The sequence below is a fragment of the Erythrolamprus reginae genome, chromosome 7, assembly GCF_031021105.1.
Source record: "Erythrolamprus reginae isolate rEryReg1 chromosome 7, rEryReg1.hap1, whole genome shotgun sequence".
In the NCBI taxonomy this organism is placed as follows: Eukaryota; Metazoa; Chordata; class Lepidosauria; order Squamata; family Dipsadidae; genus Erythrolamprus; species Erythrolamprus reginae.
In genome coordinates this window covers 82,088,467-82,107,202 of record NC_091956.1, presented here as the reverse complement: position 1 = coordinate 82,107,202, position 18,736 = coordinate 82,088,467, and the positions used below count along the sequence as shown (strand labels likewise).

At 41.2% G+C, this 18,736-nt stretch overlaps 1 protein-coding gene across 1 annotated transcript in view; it reads right to left on the bottom strand.

The window, feature by feature from the left end:
* Positions 1 to 18,736, bottom strand: part of UNC5C (unc-5 netrin receptor C) — a 347,816-nt gene that overhangs the window by 43,379 nt on the left and 285,701 nt on the right. The window contains exons 7-8 of the mRNA XM_070757995.1: positions 16,538 to 16,702; positions 404 to 460 (exon numbers count right to left, since the gene is read on the bottom strand). Of these exons, the coding sequence (XP_070614096.1) occupies positions 404 to 460; positions 16,538 to 16,702 (222 nt within the window). The remainder of the gene's footprint in view (positions 1 to 403; positions 461 to 16,537; positions 16,703 to 18,736) is intronic.

The window sequence follows — 18,736 nt, the reverse complement described above, 5'->3', positions numbered from 1 at the left end:
GATGACCAAAGGACATCAGGTTCAATATATTATGCCTAATGGAACTCAAAAGGTGCATTTGAAAATGCTACTATTTTATTCTATCTTTCAGAAATAGCTTTCATGGGAAAAGGTGTGAGAAAAATCAGCAAGGGAACCATTCTCTCTCATTGTTGTATCAACTTTAATCAAATTAAGAAGTTGCAATTGCTCCATGCCTTGCTGGAATAGTAGTTGGTTTCTTTGATTTTCTTTTATCTTTCTTCCCTAAATTTTGTTCTCCAAGTATGGACTCTCTTAAACAAGCAAAACATAACTCTGGAGAAGTTAAATCTCTCTTCCCCAATGGATATACAACCTAGTGGAAAGTAACTCTTGGATCAGCTAATCAGAATCCAAGCACATTTTATCAAGCAAAACTTACAAGAAAATCCATATTCATTCTGGGTTCTCTGTTCAGTTGAAATAGGGTAAATGAAACCTTTAAAAGAAAAAAAAATGGGAATAAAATCAAATTAACACAGGGAGCTTTTAAACACACACATTCACACATACACACAATTGCACCCAAATGTTTTAATTTAGAAATAAAACAAAAGGAATGGAAAAGGGGAAAAAAAAGGAAGGAAAAGAAAAGGAAATTCATGACATTTTAGGATTCAGAATCCTATTATAATTTTGCATCTCCTGTCTGCTCAATAGCCTTACTCAGAATTAATAAGTAGACAGATTGAATTTCAAAGCCAAAAAACTGGTCTCGAGTCACTAACTTTGGAGAGCTTAAAGTCTTTCTTTTTATTGAGCATAAACTCTAATGGATCTAATTTATTTCAGACATCAAGGATCATTAGCATATGGAAAGTCCTCTTCCTCCCAATTCCTGCCATATGCTTTAATTCCCAGGATATATTCGGCAGAGCTCTAAATAGTTTTTTATTTAATTATAGAAGCTGAGCTGCTGGTCTAATAGAACTCCAAGAGGCTTGCCTTCAGTGGTCAAAGGTTAAATATCCATTTACCAAGTGTTCAACCCATGGAAAAGCATCATTCCCTCCACTCTTCCGTTTCCCCCTAGATTTCAGGGGAATGGTTTTTAACCTTCCCTTTAATAGAAATCCAATTCTGTTCTCCGGGGAGCGAGCAATTTGCCAGAGAGTTGGGAAAGGCATGTGTTCCATTTGAGATCATTAGAAAATCAATAGGAATCTTGACATCATAAAGTAATTTATTTCAGATTTTGAAGCTTTGTGTAATATTGACAAAACCATAACACAATTCTTTTCCCCTACAAGAAACAAATAGAAAGAAAAGTGACTTTCCCCTGATTTTTTAGTGATAATGCAATTCTCAAGCAATCTATTTTTTTTTCTTTGAGCAATTTGCTCTGAAGCTGTGCAGTAAAGGGAAAAAAAGTGTTGGGGGGGTTGAGGGTTTTTTTTGGGGGGGGGGTGTCTAGGGCGTGGACTCTAGACCAAAGGAAAAACATTTAGTTGGAACCAAATTCCCACTGTGATGAGTGGAATTTTACTTCTAAGTAAGTATGTTCAGAATCAAGGAAACAGCTGGGAGTGGGGGAGAAGCTGGCTTACGTGAAATACAGTGATCCCCCGGGTATTGCGATCCCGATCATTGCGAAACGGCTATATGGCGATTTTTCAACCCGGAAGTAAAAACACCATCTGCGCATGCGCGCCCTTTTTTCTATGGCCACGCATGCATAGATAGCGCCAGGCAGATCAGCTGCTGGGCGGCTTCCCTGGGTCTTCCCCCTCTTGCTGGCGGGAGGGCGAGCGGCGGGCATCAGCGAGGAGTTTGCGTGGGCGGGAGGGAAACCCCAGCGCCGCTTCCCAGCTGAGTCCTGAAGCCAAACGCGGAAGTTCGCTTCAGGACTCAGCTGGGAAGCGGTGCGAGCGAACGGCGTGGGCGGGCGAAGGGGGGCGAGCGGCAGCGAGGAGTTTGCGTGGGCGGTGGGGAAACCCCAGCGCCGCTTCCCAGCTGAGTCCCGAAGCCAAACGCGGAAGTTCGCCTTTGCCTTCTGGCTTCAGGACTCAGCTGGGAAGCGGCGCGAGCGAACGGCGTGGGCGGGCGAAGGGCGGGCGCGCGGGCAGGCAGGGGACAAGCGGCGGGCGGACAAGACCAACGGCGGGCGCGGCAGCAGCGAGGAGTTTGCGTGGGCGGCGGGGAAACCTCAATCTTCGGCTCCTCGCTGCTGCGGCGGAAGTAAAAACACCATCTGCGCATGTGCAGATGGTGTTTTTACTTCCGCAGCGCTACTTCGCGAAAAACCGATCATTGCGAGGGGTCCTGGAACGGAACCCTCGCAATAATCGGGGGACCACTGTATATATAAAAAAGGAACTAAACCCCAAAGAAACCTGAATTGTTGTGGGGGGGAATTATCTAAAATATTGCAATTGAATCAGCAATTGAATTTTGAAGACATTTGAAAATACAGTGAGAATGAGATTGAAAAACAGAAGACATTTTCGCGACAGAGGAGAACTATTGAGAAGCCATAACACAAATTTCAATATAATATTACTTAGTATCTGATGACTAAAAAAAGGTTTTTCAATCAAGGTAGACTACACTGATATGGAGAAATGACAACCAAGTTTATCTACCTTGTTCCAGAATCCCTACAGCATGGATCTTAATTATCTTCAAAGCCAACATAGTTGAAAGTATGAAAATCAACAATGCTTTAGAATGATTTTCAACAAGGAAAGCACAATTTATAATATTTTTACTTCAAGTTTTCAATTTCTCTTGACCAAGTGGAACAAGACCGTTTTTTGCAGTTATCTTCACAAACTAGAAACATAGAAGATCGACGGCAGAAAAAGATCTCATGGTCCATCTAGTCTGCCTTTATACTATTTCCTGTATTTTATCTTAGGATGGATATACAGTAGTACCTCTAGATACGAGCTGCTCCACATGCGAGTATTCCAAGTTACGAGCCGCGACGCGAGTGAAATTTCTGTTCGACACCCGAGTTCAAATTCGGGATATGAGCCGAGCTTCCACTAGGTGGCGCAAGAATCTCCTTGCTTCCAGTTATCTTGGCGCGAAAAACAAAGTCTAAAGGCATTCGTTCGAGATGCGAGTTGATCGACTTACGAGCTCGGGTCTGGAACGAATTAAACTCGTATGTCGAGGTACCACTGTATAACTAGGGCAGTGGTGGGCTACGAGCCGGAACGCTAAATTGTGCTCGGCGCCGTGGTTTGAACGTTCTTGCTGGGCCAGTGCAATTTTGCTACTGCACCTGTGGAGGTAGCAAAATTGCGCCCGGAACTGCAGGTGCCCCCGTGTTTCGGTGAGATTTTACCTGCGGCTTTTTATTATTTATTATTTTTATTATTTTATTCATCTGGGATTGTCACTTTTGGAAATTCACTATCAAGATAACTGACGTCATAACTTGAAATAGCTACTTATGATAAGTGAAATCTGTATAGATTATTTATTTATTTATTTATTAGATTTATTTATTAGATTTGTATGCCGCCCCTTTCCGTAGACTCGGGGCGGCTTGGGTTTCGGGTTGTCCATTCCTGTTTTAAATTGTCAATAATGCTAAACAATGCTAATCTTTGCTTCACATAAAAAGAGTAACATACACATAGCTTTTTGCCTACTTGTTCACATTGGCTTCTATTTCTCGAACAGATACAACTCCTTCATTCATAAAAATATTGTTTTCTAACAATTGGAATAAGTGAATAGTGAACTCAAAAGGAAAGAAAAGCTGTACAACATAAATGCACAGAACTATGGACGGAATGATTTTAACCATGGTTTTAATTATGCTGCTCCCATTCTCTAAAATATCAACACAATGAACATGAATTTGTGCAAAAGTTTGGAACGCAGGACCGAGAAGCCTGGTGTACTATGGTCCACAGAATTGGACATGACTTAGCAACATCCTTTGTGTAATAGTTGTTTGGTGAATTGGACAATACAATTAGGCTAAAAAAATAACACATGTGAAGAATCATACTTTGTATCATACTTTTATTGCTTTCCCCATAAAAACTGCAGTTTCACTATCTGCCAAACAGCCAAAGTATTTCAGCACTGACCGAAGCATTTATTTATTTATTTATTTATTTATTTATTCATTCATTCATTCATTCATTCATTCATCCATTCATTGGATTTGTATGCTGCCCCTCTCTGTGGACTCAGGGCGGCTAACAACATTTATAAAAACAATATATAGCAATCCAATAATAAAACAACTAAAAAACCCTTATTATAAAAACCAGACATACATACAGACATACCATGTATAAACTGTAGAGGCCCAGGGGGAAAGAACATCTCAGTTCCCCCATGCCTGATGGCAGAGGTGGGTTTTAAGGAGCTTACGAAAGGCGAGGAGGGTGGGGGCAATTCTAATTTCTGGGGGGAGTTGGTTCCAGAGGGCCGGGGCCGCCACAGAGAAGGCTCTTCCCCTGGGTCCCGCCAAACGACATTGTTTAGTTGACGGGACCCGGAGAAGGTCCACTCTGCGGGACCTAATCGGTCGCTGGGATTCGTGCGGCAGAAGGCAGTCCCGGAGATAATCAGCATACTCAAAGGTTACAGAGGAGGAATCTCAACCAAGTCCTGACATGTTAAGCAAATTTTGGAATCAAATTTTTAAACTTGTATAAAATGGGAGGAGTAGCCAATTGGAGACTTGAGAAAGGGAATTTGTGGGTTGTTTTAATCTTAAAAGATGCTCTGGAGATCCTGATACTCTCTGAGCTTGGTTGTTTTATTGCAGGCTTTTCATTATTAAATTTGGTAACACTATCAGTGCATGTAGGGAGTGGGGTTACTCCAGTGGTACCCAACCATTTTTTGGCCATGGTCCACCCAAGCCTCTCTAAAATCCTGATGCTCCCCCATGACATATAATCCTTACTATTCCAAAAGTGAACTCTACACATGCAGAGGAAGCCTAAAAGGCCATTAACTTGGTTTAAACAAGGCTCCGACTGTCCCCTTTAAAAATCAAATTGCCCCACTGTGTGTGTGTGTGGGGGGGGCCATGTTAGGAACCAGGGGGTTACTTCCATTTTATATTCTAGAGGCTTGGTGTTGGGAGTGGTCTTGGAGGTTTCTTGGTTGGGCTGTAGTTTATTGTTAGATAGTTTGGCACTTATTTGATCCTTTGCTTCTAGTTGGTCTGTTAATCTTGGTGTTAAACTCTGCTTATCTGGATGTTGATTGCTGGTGAGATGTTTTGATCTCTTTCCCCCCATTCTTGGCTTTTTGATTGTCTCTTTGGAATGTTATGTAGATGTTGTTTATGTCTATGTGCTTGCTGATGGCCAATCTTTAAGATGGTCTCTATCATGTAAGAAATTTTTCTTTGCTCATTTTAAATCAAAGCACTGGTCCAAAGCAAACTACATTTTTTGTTTTCTAAGGATATCTTTTTGATTTTTTGATGTGGGTACTTTCTTTTCTTGAATAACAGCATTCATTTTCATTTTTCCCCTCCAAAACTAATGAAGTGGGTAAAAAAAAAAAAGGCTGGAGAGTATGAAGGAGGTGGCATTATTATTCCAGGGGATCCTAGCTTTAATATCGCTACGGATAAGATCACCTATGCCCAGAAGACTGCTACATATGTGCTTGAGTGATTTTTTTTCTGCTTGTAGACGCAACAGATAGAATCGAAAAGATACAAATATCTAAAATCATAGAAACATAGAAGACTGACGGCAGAAAAAGACCTCATGGGCCATCTAGTCTGCCCTTATACTATTTCCTGTATTTTATCTTACAATGGATCTATGTTTATCCCAGGCATGTTTAAATTCAGTTACTGTGGATTTACCAACCACGTCTGCTGGAAGTTTGTTCCAAGGATCTACTACTCTTTCAGTAAAATATTTTCTCACGTTGCTTTTGATCTTTCCCCCAACTAACTTCAGATTGTGTCCCCTTGTTCTTGTGTTCACTTTCCTATTAAAACACTTCCCTCCTGAACCTTATTTAACCCTTTAACATATTTAAATGTTTCGATCACGTCCCCCCTTTTCCTTCTGTCCTCCAGACTCTACAGATGGAGTTCATGAAGTCTTTCCTGATACGTTTTATGCTTAAGACCTTCCACCATTCTTGTAGCCCCTCTTTGGACCCGTTCAATTTTGTCAATATCTTTTTGTAGGTGAGGTCTCCAGAACTGAACACAGTATTCCAAATGTGGTCTCACCAGCGCTCTATACAACGTGATCACAATCTCCCTCTTCCTGCTTGTTATACCTCTAGCTATGCAGCCAAGCATCCTAGCCGCCCCGAGTCTGCGGAGAGGGGCGGCATACAAATCTAAATAATAAATAAATAAATAAATAAATGAATACTTGCTTTTCCTACCGCCCGACCACACTGCTCACCCATTTTGAGATTGTCAGAAATCACTACCCCTAAATCCTTCTCTTCTGCTAACACAGAACTGCCAATACAATACTCAGATTGAGGATTATATCATTTTAGTTGACTGACGATCACACCGAAATCCATATTGCTGTTGATAAGTACAAACCTGATTTCTGTAGCTCTATGGGACTAGAGAAATAAAATGTCCTAAAACCCAGAAACTAAAACAGTTATCGCCTGTTTTATTAACTGTTCTGGGGGGAAAATAACTTAACAAACTTGATTCTCTTCATTGCTGTTTCTGTACACCTTGGAGATCAGGGATAGATTTTTAAGAATCTGTCATATATCAAAAAATATTTTTTCCTAGAACATTTAAAGAGATTTGGACCAGCAAAGAAAATATTGTGTGGATATACATGATTGACAGTTGACAATTGCTTCTTTTGAAATATGAGAATTTCAAAAGCTGCGTTTTCCCCTCTTTTGCCTCCCTGTCTGATCTTTACATAGTAAGAAAGGGCATTTTCTTCAGATACTGAGGCAAATCTGGTGAGATTAGTACCTGTAATAACAGAAAAATGACTTTTCTCCAAACTTCAAAGCGAGAGCAGTTGCTAAACAGGGATTTGTTCTTCCTCCTTGATCTGTTTGGCTCATAGACTCAGCATTTACTGCATGGTAACTACCTAGGGTTCTTCTGGTAACACTATCACATTAAAAAGAAAACCCATTCAGGTAAATATATAAAAAGCTGCTGCTTAATTTGACTCCATAATAATTTCTGGGCACTGCTGCTCTGAGACTTAACTGGTAACTGGCCTTGAGAAAAAAATGTAATTTTTGTAATTTGCCCAGGTTCGCCTGGTGCACCAGTTGCGGCCCTATCTGGACCGGGACTCACTTCTCACAGTCACTCATGCCCTCATCACCTCGAGGTTCGACTACTGTAATGCTCTCTACATGGGGCTACCTTTGAAAAGTGTTCGGAAACTTCAGATCGTGCAGAATGCAGCTGCGAGAGCAATCACGGGTTTCCCAAAGTACAGTACAGTATTCCCATGTTACACCAACACTCCACAGTCTGCATTGGTTGCCGATCAATTTCCGGTCACAATTCAAAGTGTTGGTTATGACCTATAAAGCCCTTCATGGCATCGGACCAGAATATCTCCGGGACCGCCTTCTGCCGCATGAATCCCAGCGACCGGTTAGGTCCCACAGAGTTGGCCTTCTCCGGGTCCCGTCGACTAAACAATGTCATTTGGCGGGAGCTAGGAGAAGAGCCTTCTGTGGCGGCCCCGACCCTCTGGAACCAGCTCCCCTCAGATATCAGAGTTGCCTCCACCCTCCTTGCCTTTCGCAAGCTCCTTAAAACCCACCTCTGTCGTCAGGCATGGGGGAATCTAGGCATGGGGGAATCTAGAAATGAACTAGGTGATTACTAGAAGCCAGTGTGGGTTTGCATTGGACACGGAAAGAACCACACAGACAAGAGAGATGGGTATTAGTGGGTCACTTTTATTATGACACAAATAAATTAGACCTGTAGAGGTAAAATCTAAATGGACAGCGATGAAAATCCAAAAGGAGTGAGTGGAGAGAACACAGGCCCTTTTATACAGCCTGGGATCGCCTAGCCACGTGGAACTAAATTCTGGCCTGTCTGAGCATGTGTGGGCACTGCGCTGCAATTTGGGCGATCCCATCAAGCCTCAGGATCACCCAGCCATGTGGAACCATGAGCCGCTCGTTCCAGCTCCTACGCAAATGCTGGCCGGCATCCAAACCGCCGACCGGTAATTGTTAAGAACAGATCATGCTAGACAAACCTTCTATGATAAGGTGACTAAATTAGTGGATCAGGAAAATGTGATGGATATAATATACTTAGACTTCAGTAAGGCATTTGATAAAGTAGATCATAGCCTACTTTTTGGTGAGATAGAACAAAATGAGATAGTACCATCATCAATCAACATGGATTGTGCGATGGAACTGCATCAATGTAGAGCAGGGGGGGGGGGCAATTAATTTTGCCATGGGGCCGCATGAGAAATTGGGATGGTTTTAGAGGGGAGGACTAATATAATTAACTCAGTTCTACCCAATACTGTAAAGACCCAGACCCTGGCCTGACCTAAACACTCAGACCCACTCTACAGACCCCTAATTGTTTGCTTTACGGCAACACAGTGCACCACAGTCACTGCGCTGGAGTGTTTCGGTGGTTTCTGTACTCGGCTGCTCTCAGTAGGAGGTTGGAGTCCGCTCCAGTGCGAGGATGAAAGAGCTCACCGCGTCTGCCGGGACTCCTCCGGTTCCTGCTTTCCTCATGATTCATCAGGAAAGCAGGAACTGGAGGAGTCCCGGCAGACGTGGTGAGCTCTTTCATCCTCGCACTGGAGCGGACCCCAACCTCTGCGGACCAGTCACAAATAGCGGGCAGGCCAATCACAGACAGCAGGCGAATCGGATGCGACCTGTGGGCCGCCCCTTGGCCAGGTCTGATGTAGAGGGAAACATGCAGTGGAATATCTCAAGACTCTGTCTTGGGCCGAGTGCTCTTCAATTTTCTAAAAGAACTAGATGAGGAGATAGATGGGACTTCATCAAATCTAAAGATGATGCCAAGCTGGGGGGAGTTGCTAACACTTTCTAAGATAGGCTCAAGATTCAGAAAGATTTTGACATGCACCCTATCCAACAAGATGATTCTATGAATAAAAGGCAAAGCATTCTATTTCCCAAATAGATTGGAAAAGTATCCAGAAACTTCTGGAAAAGTATCCAGAAATTTTGACTGGTGCAGAATGTGGCTACATGAGCCATACTTTGTAATTTGTATTGTTGTGAGCCGCCCCGAGTCTTCGGAGAGGGGCGGCATACAAATCTAATAAATTATTGTTATTGTTATTGTTTATTATTATTATTATTATTATTATTATTATTACTACTACTACTACTACTACTACTCAAAATAAGGGTACATTTAACATCTTTGCTCCATGAACCGCATGACCGTATGGGTGCCAGTTTGCTTCTGGGCCTAATTAATAGAGCCAGGGTATCTACAAAGCCTGGAAGGGAGATGGGTGGCTAAAAAATATGAAAAATAAATAAATAGTAAATAAGCACATCAAGAAACTATCACCACCTCCTTAAATAAATGGGTACCACCATAATATTGATAATTAAGTTTAAAGTACATGAACTTTAAAACCAGATTGCAAAACATGATGAGGTTTGCCTAATAATGATCAGGATCACTTTAGTCACAAAAGAGGAATTTCTGGAAAATGCTAAGGCAGGGGTGTCAAACTCACGTCATCACATCATCCGATCGCGACTTTTTCCCCAACCAGCGTGACAGATTCAATTATACAAGGAATGGGTGAACCATTGGAAGACCCAAAGGATCCTAGAGAAAATCTATCTATGTGATCACCAAGAGTCAACACTGACTTGAAGGCATATAATCACCATCAATCAGAAAGACTTTGGCTTGCACTAATGATGCCCTAGGTCAGTGCTGACACTAGATATCCTAGCAATAAATCACATGCCTTTATCTTCTTTCTGAATAGCTAATTACTGCCAACTACAGGATGAGAGATCACCTTGGAATATGAGGCCCAGGAGATTCTCCAGCTATTTACTCATCTATACTGACTTTTTTTCTTAAAGCCTAAGTGACTCCTGCCTTTCAAGCAATGGAAATGACATTCCACACTTTAGAGACAAATAAAAAATGCACATAGCTAGGCATATATTGTCTTTTGAAGTAACCACATAATAGCTGTTAAACCTCCCACACCCCAATGTCAAACTAAATATTACTCTTATTTTTAAATCTTTCGGTTAATTAAGGAATGATATATTTATCTTTGGAGAAATGCAAAACATGCATATGTATAATATTGTAAAAAAAAAATCCTCTTGGTTTGCTTTTCAAGCGTGATCAGCTCTGATGGTTCATGATTGACCACAGACCGGGTATTAAGGCAATTTGTATGCTCAAAAAAAAAGAGAAAAAGTTCAAGGATTCCAGAAGCAAGATGAATAGGTTAAGACTATAAAGGAAAATGAAAGACAAGTTTGTTGAGCGGCCTTTAATTAAAAGTCATTTGGGAAGAGAATGAAATGCCCTTTTTGAAATGCCAGTAGGATATTAACATCTCTTGATGTTGATCTTTGTTCAAATCTCCATCCAGTCACAAGACTCATGGAGAGCTTTAAGAATAGTCATTAAACACAAAAGAGAGCTACGAAGATGAAAGAGATGAAACGGGCAAGAACCAGGGTGGCGCAATGGTTAGAGTGCAGCACTGCAAGCTACTTCAGCTAACTACTAGCTGTAGTTCAGCAGTTCAAATCTCACCACCGGCACAAGGTTGACTCAGCCTTCTATCCTTCCAAGGTTGGTAAAATAAGGACCCAGATTGTTGGGGGCAATATGCTGATTCTGTAAACCGCTTAGAGAGCACGGAATCGATTTAAACTCAATGTCAACCGCTCCAAACTTGACTGCAAAAAATACGACTTCAGCAACAGAGTGATCAGCGCCTGGAATGCACTACCTGACTCTGTGGTTTCTACTGCTAACCCCAAAACCTTTAACCTTAGACTATCTACAGTTGACCTATCCTCCTTTCTAAGAGATCTGTAAGGGGCGGGCATAAGCGCACCATTGTGCCTACCGTCCCTGTCCTATTGTCTACTTTTTATCATTACTTATCTAATGCTTTATATGTACAAATTATCACCCTATCATTGTTTGGCAAACAAACAAACAAACAAACAAACAAATAAATAAATGCACTATGAAGCAGCATTTAAGTCTAAATATCTCCGGGACCGCCTTCTGCCGCACGAATCCCAGCGACCAGTTAGGTCCCACAGAGTTGGCCTTCTCCGGGTTCCGTCGACTAAACAATGCCGTTTGGCGGGACCCAGGGGAAGAGCCTTCTCTGTGGTGGCCCCAGCCCTCTGGAACCAACTCCCTCCAGAGATCAGGATTGCCCCCATCCTCCTTGCCTTTCATAAGCTCCTTAAAACCCACCTCTGTTGTCAGGCATGGGGGAACTGAGATATTCTCCTCCCCCTAGGCGTACAAAAAATTTATGCATGGTATGTCTGTATGATTGGTTTATTAAATTAGAGTTTTTAAATCAACTTAAATATTAGATTTGTTTATATTGTCTTATTATTGTTATTAGCCGCCCCAAGTCTACGGAGAGGGGCTGCATACAAATCTAATAAATAAATAAATAAATAAATGAATGAATGAATGAATGAATGAATGAATGAATAAAAGATCTAGAAGTAGCAACATGAATGGGATTTTTCAGGTAAAATAAATGCAATAGCAATATCACTAAAAGTTATATACTGCTTTACAGCCCTTTCTAAACAGTTTACAGCATCAGTATATTTCCCCCAACAGTTTGGGCCCTAATTTTACCTAGCATGGGAGAATGGAAGGTTGAATCAACGTCAACCTTAAGCCTGGTGGGATATGAACTGCCAAATTTGCAGGCACCTGGCAATCATACTGCACTACTGGGCTACTGTGGGTCTTCTTCATGAGCAGCCAAGACATGTGCATACATATGTTCATACCCTCCATACGTATTTATATACAGTGGATCTATAGAGAACTTTAGCCTGCCTATGCTAACTGATTTGAGCCAATAGTGTGCCATAAAAGCCAAGGCAAACCTCAACTGCATTATCAGAGGGATTCAATCAAGATTGAGTGAGGTACCAATATCTATAGAGTGATATTGGTACCTCACTCAATCTTGATTGAATCCCTTGAAGACTTTATAAAGTCTTAGTAAAACCACAATTAGAATATTGCATTAAGTTTTGATTACCGCACTGTAAAAAATCTCTAGAGTCTTCGAGACTCTAGAAAGAGTGCAGAGAAGAGCAACAAAGATGATTTGGGCCTTGGAGGTTAAAATATATGAAGAACAGCTACAGGAATTGGGACTTAAGTGGTTGCTGGGATTCGTGCGGCAGAAGGCGGTCCCGGAGATATTCTGGTCCAATGCCATGAAGGGCTTAATAGGTCATAACCAACACTTTGAATTGTGACCGGAAACTGATCGGCAACCAATGCAGACTGCGGAGTGTTGGTGTGACATGGGCATATTTGGGAAAGCCCATGACTGCTCTCGCAGCTGCATTCTGCACGATCTGAAGTTTCCGAACACTTTTCAAAGGTAGCCCCATGTAGAGAGCGTTACAGTAGTCGAACCTCGAGATGGTGAGGGCATGAGTTAAATCCCTTATAACAATTAAATAATTGTAAGGGTTTCACTTTAATGTTTTTGTCTGTCTGGGCGGTCTCCTCTAGTAATGGCACTATAGCTAGTCTTCTAATTCAGTCTCTGTGAAGGAATTGGCTTATTGACTATTCATCCTTTCACATTAGGGGGAAAATACTAACTACAGAATGAGAGAGAACCAGTGTATGGGTAAGATCATTAGTCTGAATAAATGTGACAGCCACGTTGCACCAGAAATACCACAGTTAGCAGTAAGCAGAAACTACAACTTTGGGTGAAAGATACAGTAATTACCAGCAATGGAGAGCAGAAGGGAAAACTCCATAGTTTTTATTCTAAGAGAAATCAATACCAGTTCAAACTGCTATTTTACACAGGAATAGGGATAGATGGATGGAGAAGCTCATTGATTGCCTGAGTGATATAACTGTAGTGAATAATAAACTGCAAAGAAAATACTTGTAAATGTGACCAAGATTTACTAGGATATCTTGTTTATGTAGCAGCTCTTCTTGTTGATTGTGCAAGAAAGGCGCGATTGATTGATCTCAGAAATTGCGCAAGAAAGGTGCGACTGATTGATCTCAGAAAAGATGAGACTATTTGGTGATACTTTTGCCAGTTCATTTAAATTGGCTTGGATAATGATATGGTTACTTAAGTTACTTCCTCGGTAATGGTTGCACACATATAAAAGTGCCTTCAGAATAGAGGTAAGCAGCTGTCACCATCACTGTCATGATAATAGATGGTGCAGAAAGTAGCAAGAGAGGAATGGGGGGGGGAAAACGGAAAAAAAAAAGAATTGGAAGGATCCATATAGTGATGGTTGGAGCTCTTGGATTTTTAATAATAGAGTGATACCTCGTCTTACGAACTTAATTGGTTCCGAGACGAGGTTTGAAAAGTTTGTAAGACGAAACAATGTTTCCCATAGGAATCAATGGAAAAGCGATTAATGCGTGCAAGCCCAAAACTCACCCCTTTTGCCAGCCGAAGCGCCCGTTTTTGCGCTGCTGGGATTCCCCTGAGGCTCCCCTCCATGGGAAATCCCACCTCCGGACTTCCCTGTGTTTGTGATGCTGCGATTTCGCTGAGTCTCCCCTCGTTGGGAAACCCCATCTCCGGACTTCTGTTGCCAGCGAAGCACCTGTTTTTCCACTGCTGGGATTCCCCTGCTGTATTGCAAAAACACGGAAGTCCTGAGGTGGTGTTTCCCATGGAGGGGAGCCTCAGGGGAATCCCAGCAGCGCAAAAACGGGCGCTTCGCTGGCAACAGAAGTCCGGAGGCGGGACATCCCAGTGGCGGCAGCTTGGGTTTGTAAGGTGAAAATAGTTTGGAAGAAGAGGCAAAAAATTCTTAAACCCCAGGTTTGTATCTTGAAAAGTTTGTATGACAAGGGGTTTGTAAGACGAGGTATCACTGTACTCAGTCATTCTGACTACTTCCTGTTCTGTTTCCCTCAATACAAGTACAGAATTCAGATTAATGTGAATATCTAATATGTTACATCCATGCTAGTACAGAATTATGCGTAGAAGAGACCAATTGAGGACATATTACAGGAGATAAGAGAGGCCACCTGTGTTTGGGTGGGGATCCAGTAATTAGGGCTGCTGCTATAAATAGCAGCGTGTGGGTTTGGCCGTTGTATCTGATTGCGGTTCTTCAGGAATCGTGTGTTGCTGTTTTCTGGACTTTGTTGATTTTTCACGCCTTTGAAAACAAAGCAGAGCAACGTGTGTGTGTGTGTGTGTGTGTGTGTCTCACTTCGTTGGAAGAACCAGGGGTGTGAAGTTTCTTCACAGCTGCTAGCTAAGTACTTAATGACTGCTTAAGGGAAATTGTACAGACTACCCGGTTGTTTTGGGACGAGTGCTCTTTGCAATACAAAAAGAGTGCTTAGTTTATTTTGAATTTTGTGATAAAGAACATTGTTTTGAATTTTCAAACCTGTGTGTGTCTGAAATTTGTACCCTTGAATTTTCGGGAGGCTCCTACCAGAGAGCCCGGCAGAACAATGATCAGCCAAACAAATCTAAATTCCTTGTTCTGCTTCTGTAAATTATACAAGTGATTATAACTTACATTCTTCCAGAGTCTTTAATAACTGCATGCTTTTAAAAATTGGGGGGGGGGGGATAGCCAAAATGTGACCATATTATGGCCAACCACAGTACTTGTAAGAAAGATTCTTGCAGGGGAAAAGAGGGAGAAAGGTAGAAGAAGCCTGTTTCATTTAAGTTATTTGTTCTTCATCATATCAATGGACCACTGATATTAATAGGCCATTTCCTACCAGTGAAAAATTGTTGTTTGTAAGAAATCTTAGCATATTTAGTATCCCGTAGTATAATTGCTAAGTGGAATAATAAATAATTAGATAAATTCACAATCACCTAGTCATGCTGATATGTATGGCTTCTTGTTACGTGTGAACATTGAGGCATTAAACAAACCATTGCTTAGCTCAACATTATAATCTAGCTTTAGTTTGACTTTGATTAATCTAATAATAATGCACGCATGCAGTGTGGCAAATTACACATTGCTTTTAATGTACACTATTTAGTGAAATTTGTTTGGAAAATCCATGGGAGATGAGGTAGGTTGGTTCTTTATTCTGCAAGCAGAAAAGACCCCTTCATTTACTTCAATGGGGGATTTTGATTCAGGAAAAAAAGTCCCAGCATGCTACGCATTAAAGGCAGTGTTTATTTTATCTAGAGGCAGAATTGCACTCTGTGGCTGAGAAGAATAGCCTCTCTTTAGTTAAGCACCTGTCTTGAAGCATATTGGTGGAACCAAACATCTGGAATACATTGGTAGATACGAAAAGTGGAAGGGGGGGCGTTTGTGAATGGTCTAGAGCAGTGATGGCAAACCTTTTTTCCCTTGGGGGCTGAAAGAGCGTGGGCGTGTGCTATAGCGCATGCATGAGTACCCACACCCATAATTCAATGCCTGGAGGGGGCAAAAACAGCTTCTCTGTTTCGTCTTACGAACTTTTCGCCTTACGAATCTACTTCTGGAACCAATTAAGTTCGTAAGACGAGGTATTACTGTATACATACGTGTGTGTGGGTGTGTGTGTGTATAATCCTATATCTTCTATAACTCTCTGGTTTGTTTCTGCAACCCAACAAGACAGACAAAGACTTTGGAGGTTAATTAAATACGCAGAAAATATATGTTGAAAAGGGTGCTAAATATATGCAATTCATCTTCAGAATAAAACTGCACTTATTACTGAACAGATTTGCAATAGGATTGCAGTATCAGAAAGGCTTATATGTCTTCCTTCATTTTTAAACTATGGAACAGAGCAATGAGAAAAGTGATAATATGGACTTATGAATGAACACATGCAAAGCAACAGAGGCCACCAATTCACAATACACCTATTTCTGCCAACTACAGTCAAGAACAACAAAATAAAGAGGGTATTTTCCTCCTCATACAAACATCTCTTCTAGCTTAAATGCCAGGCTGAGTAAATCAATAGATTTACTTTAGATGTCACGACCCAACCTGAACGATTGGCTGTACTAATTCTGTTGGAATTTTGAGGGACATCTGAAGGTCAATTTCTTCCATACTTAAACTAGCAGGAAACTATAATCTAAACACACCAAAATAAGGGATTAGGAGAGCACAGGAGGCGACTTGTTTCTGCCAAGCTATGCCAAACCTTTTAAAGGTGAGTTTGTTCCTCTGCTGGGGAGAATTTCGTTTGAATTAAGTCCAGCACAGAGTTACAAGAGTTCTTTCTTTCTTTCTTTAAATCTCAAGAGGCTCGAGTTCCGAACTGTTTCACTCTGTCTGTCCATCCCAAACGTCAACGTCAACAAAGCAGCATTAGGGAACTTCCACTTACTCTGCATACACAGCCCATCTGTGCAGTTCTTGGACTGCAAGACAAGGCCCTCGCAGTCTCTGCCGCCGTTCCTGGGTGCTGGTGCGGTGCAGCCCCTCCTGCGCCAGTGGGTACATTCTGTTCCACATGTAGACCATTTACTCCATGCTGTCCACCTCCCATCCACTGTCATAAGAAAATGGAAAAATGTAAAGGCAAAATATAAAGACAAAATGAGGTGGGAGTGGAAGGAATAGAAAATAGCCAGATTTCAAAAGGAAAAAAAATGAATTTACATGAGACTTTATAAGGCGTCTGCTTACTGAAAATATATATACAGTACAGTAGTACCTCTAGATACGAGTTTAATTCATTCCAGAAGGGAGCTTGTATGTCGAACACCTCGTATCTGGAACAAATGGCTTTAGACTTTGTTTTTCCCCTCCGAGATAACCTGAAGCAAGGATTCTTGCGCCACCTAGTGGACGCTCGGCTCGTATCCCGAATTTGAGCTTGGGTCTCGAAAAGAAATTTCTCTCCCCTCGTGGCTTGTATCTTGGAATACTCGCATGTGGAGCAGCTCGTATCTAGAGGTACTACTGTGATGTAAACAATTGATATATGGATTAGATAAAGCAACAAGGAGATATATAGAGTTTGCTCTTTGATTCATCAGGAATGCAAACAAAATGGAAATGATGTACAATGTAACCATTTCCCTTTCTTTTCTTTCTCTTAATTACATGTTTGCAATAGTCGTTTACTATTCTTTTTGAATTGTATTGTTTTTCTATCTGTGAATAAAAACTTATTTTTAAAAAAATATACAGTGGTACCTCTACTTCGTTCCGTGACTAGTTTCTTTAGTAGAAAAGTTTGTAAGAAGAAGCAATATTTCCCATTCAAATCAATGTAAAAATAAATAATGTGTGCGATTGGGGAAATCACAGGGAGGGTGGAGGTCCTGTTTCCTCCCAGGATATTCCTAGAGAGGCCCCACAAAGGCTTCTCCCTGCCTTTTCCAGTCCTATTTCCTCCCAGGAGATTCCTAGAGAGGCCCCACGGAGGCTTCTCCCTGCCTTTTCCGGTTACAGTTTTGGAGGCTCGGGTTTGTAAGTGGAAAATGGTTCTTGAGAGGAGGCAAAAAAATCTTGAACACCCGGTTCTTATCTAGAAAAGTTTGCAAGTAGAGGCGTTTGTAGGTATTGGTACCACTGTAATAAAAGTGCCATTCTTTCCTTTCCTTTCCTTTTTTCCTTTCTTTCCTCTCCTCTCCTCTTTCCTCCCCCTCTTCTCAGCCAAAGTAATATATTTCAACTCAACTCTGGTCAGATCGTTTGTATTTAAGTGGCAGCTTCATTTATTGGAATGCAATGTTGATACCCTAGGATAAAATCTGCCAATAGCATCTATGTAAGATGGAATACTTTTTATCCTATTGCCAATCACAGAACTGCAGGAAAAAACGTAAGAATCACCTAGTAGTCCAATTCTTTGCAACATGCGGTAAAACCAATAAAAACCACCCAGCAGAAGTAGCTATACAGCTTCAGTTTAAAACCCTTCAGAAATGCAGAACTATATTGATCTAAATTTCTGGTTTTGGTTCTGGTGAACTTATGAAAGGAGCATGAGTGAAAGATGTTCAGTTTTTTTTAACGTTTTCTCCTTAAATCATTCCTCTAGCATGCAGCAGAAGCAGAGAAGCAGTAAATTGAAGAACTGATGCTGTCATTAGAAATGGTGCCACCAAGAGATCACACTACTAATCAAAATTGTATATACCAGTGTTTCTCAACGTCAGGAATGTTAAGACATGAGGACTGCCTAAGGAATTCTGGGGACTGAAGTCAACATATTGCTGAGCTTGAGAAAACACGGCTGTACATAATAACAATCAATAAATTGCCATGCAAATATTTTAGTTCACTAAATATGAGTAGGGATGGAAATTGTGATTCATGTATTTTCTTCAGTGACTACAAATGTCCTATTGTGTCGGTAAAGATTCAAAGGTTTTTGTAATTCTACCTACTCCACATGAAGAAATGACGATAGAATGTCTGCAGTTTAATCTTGTGTTCTAATCACAATACTACATTAAATCATACCAATGATCAGTATGGTGGGATATCATTTCTTAAAGAATGATACCGCTCTATTCTTGGTCAGCAATAGGCACACTTCATTGCAGAAGCAATATTCCTTCCTATGTTCAAA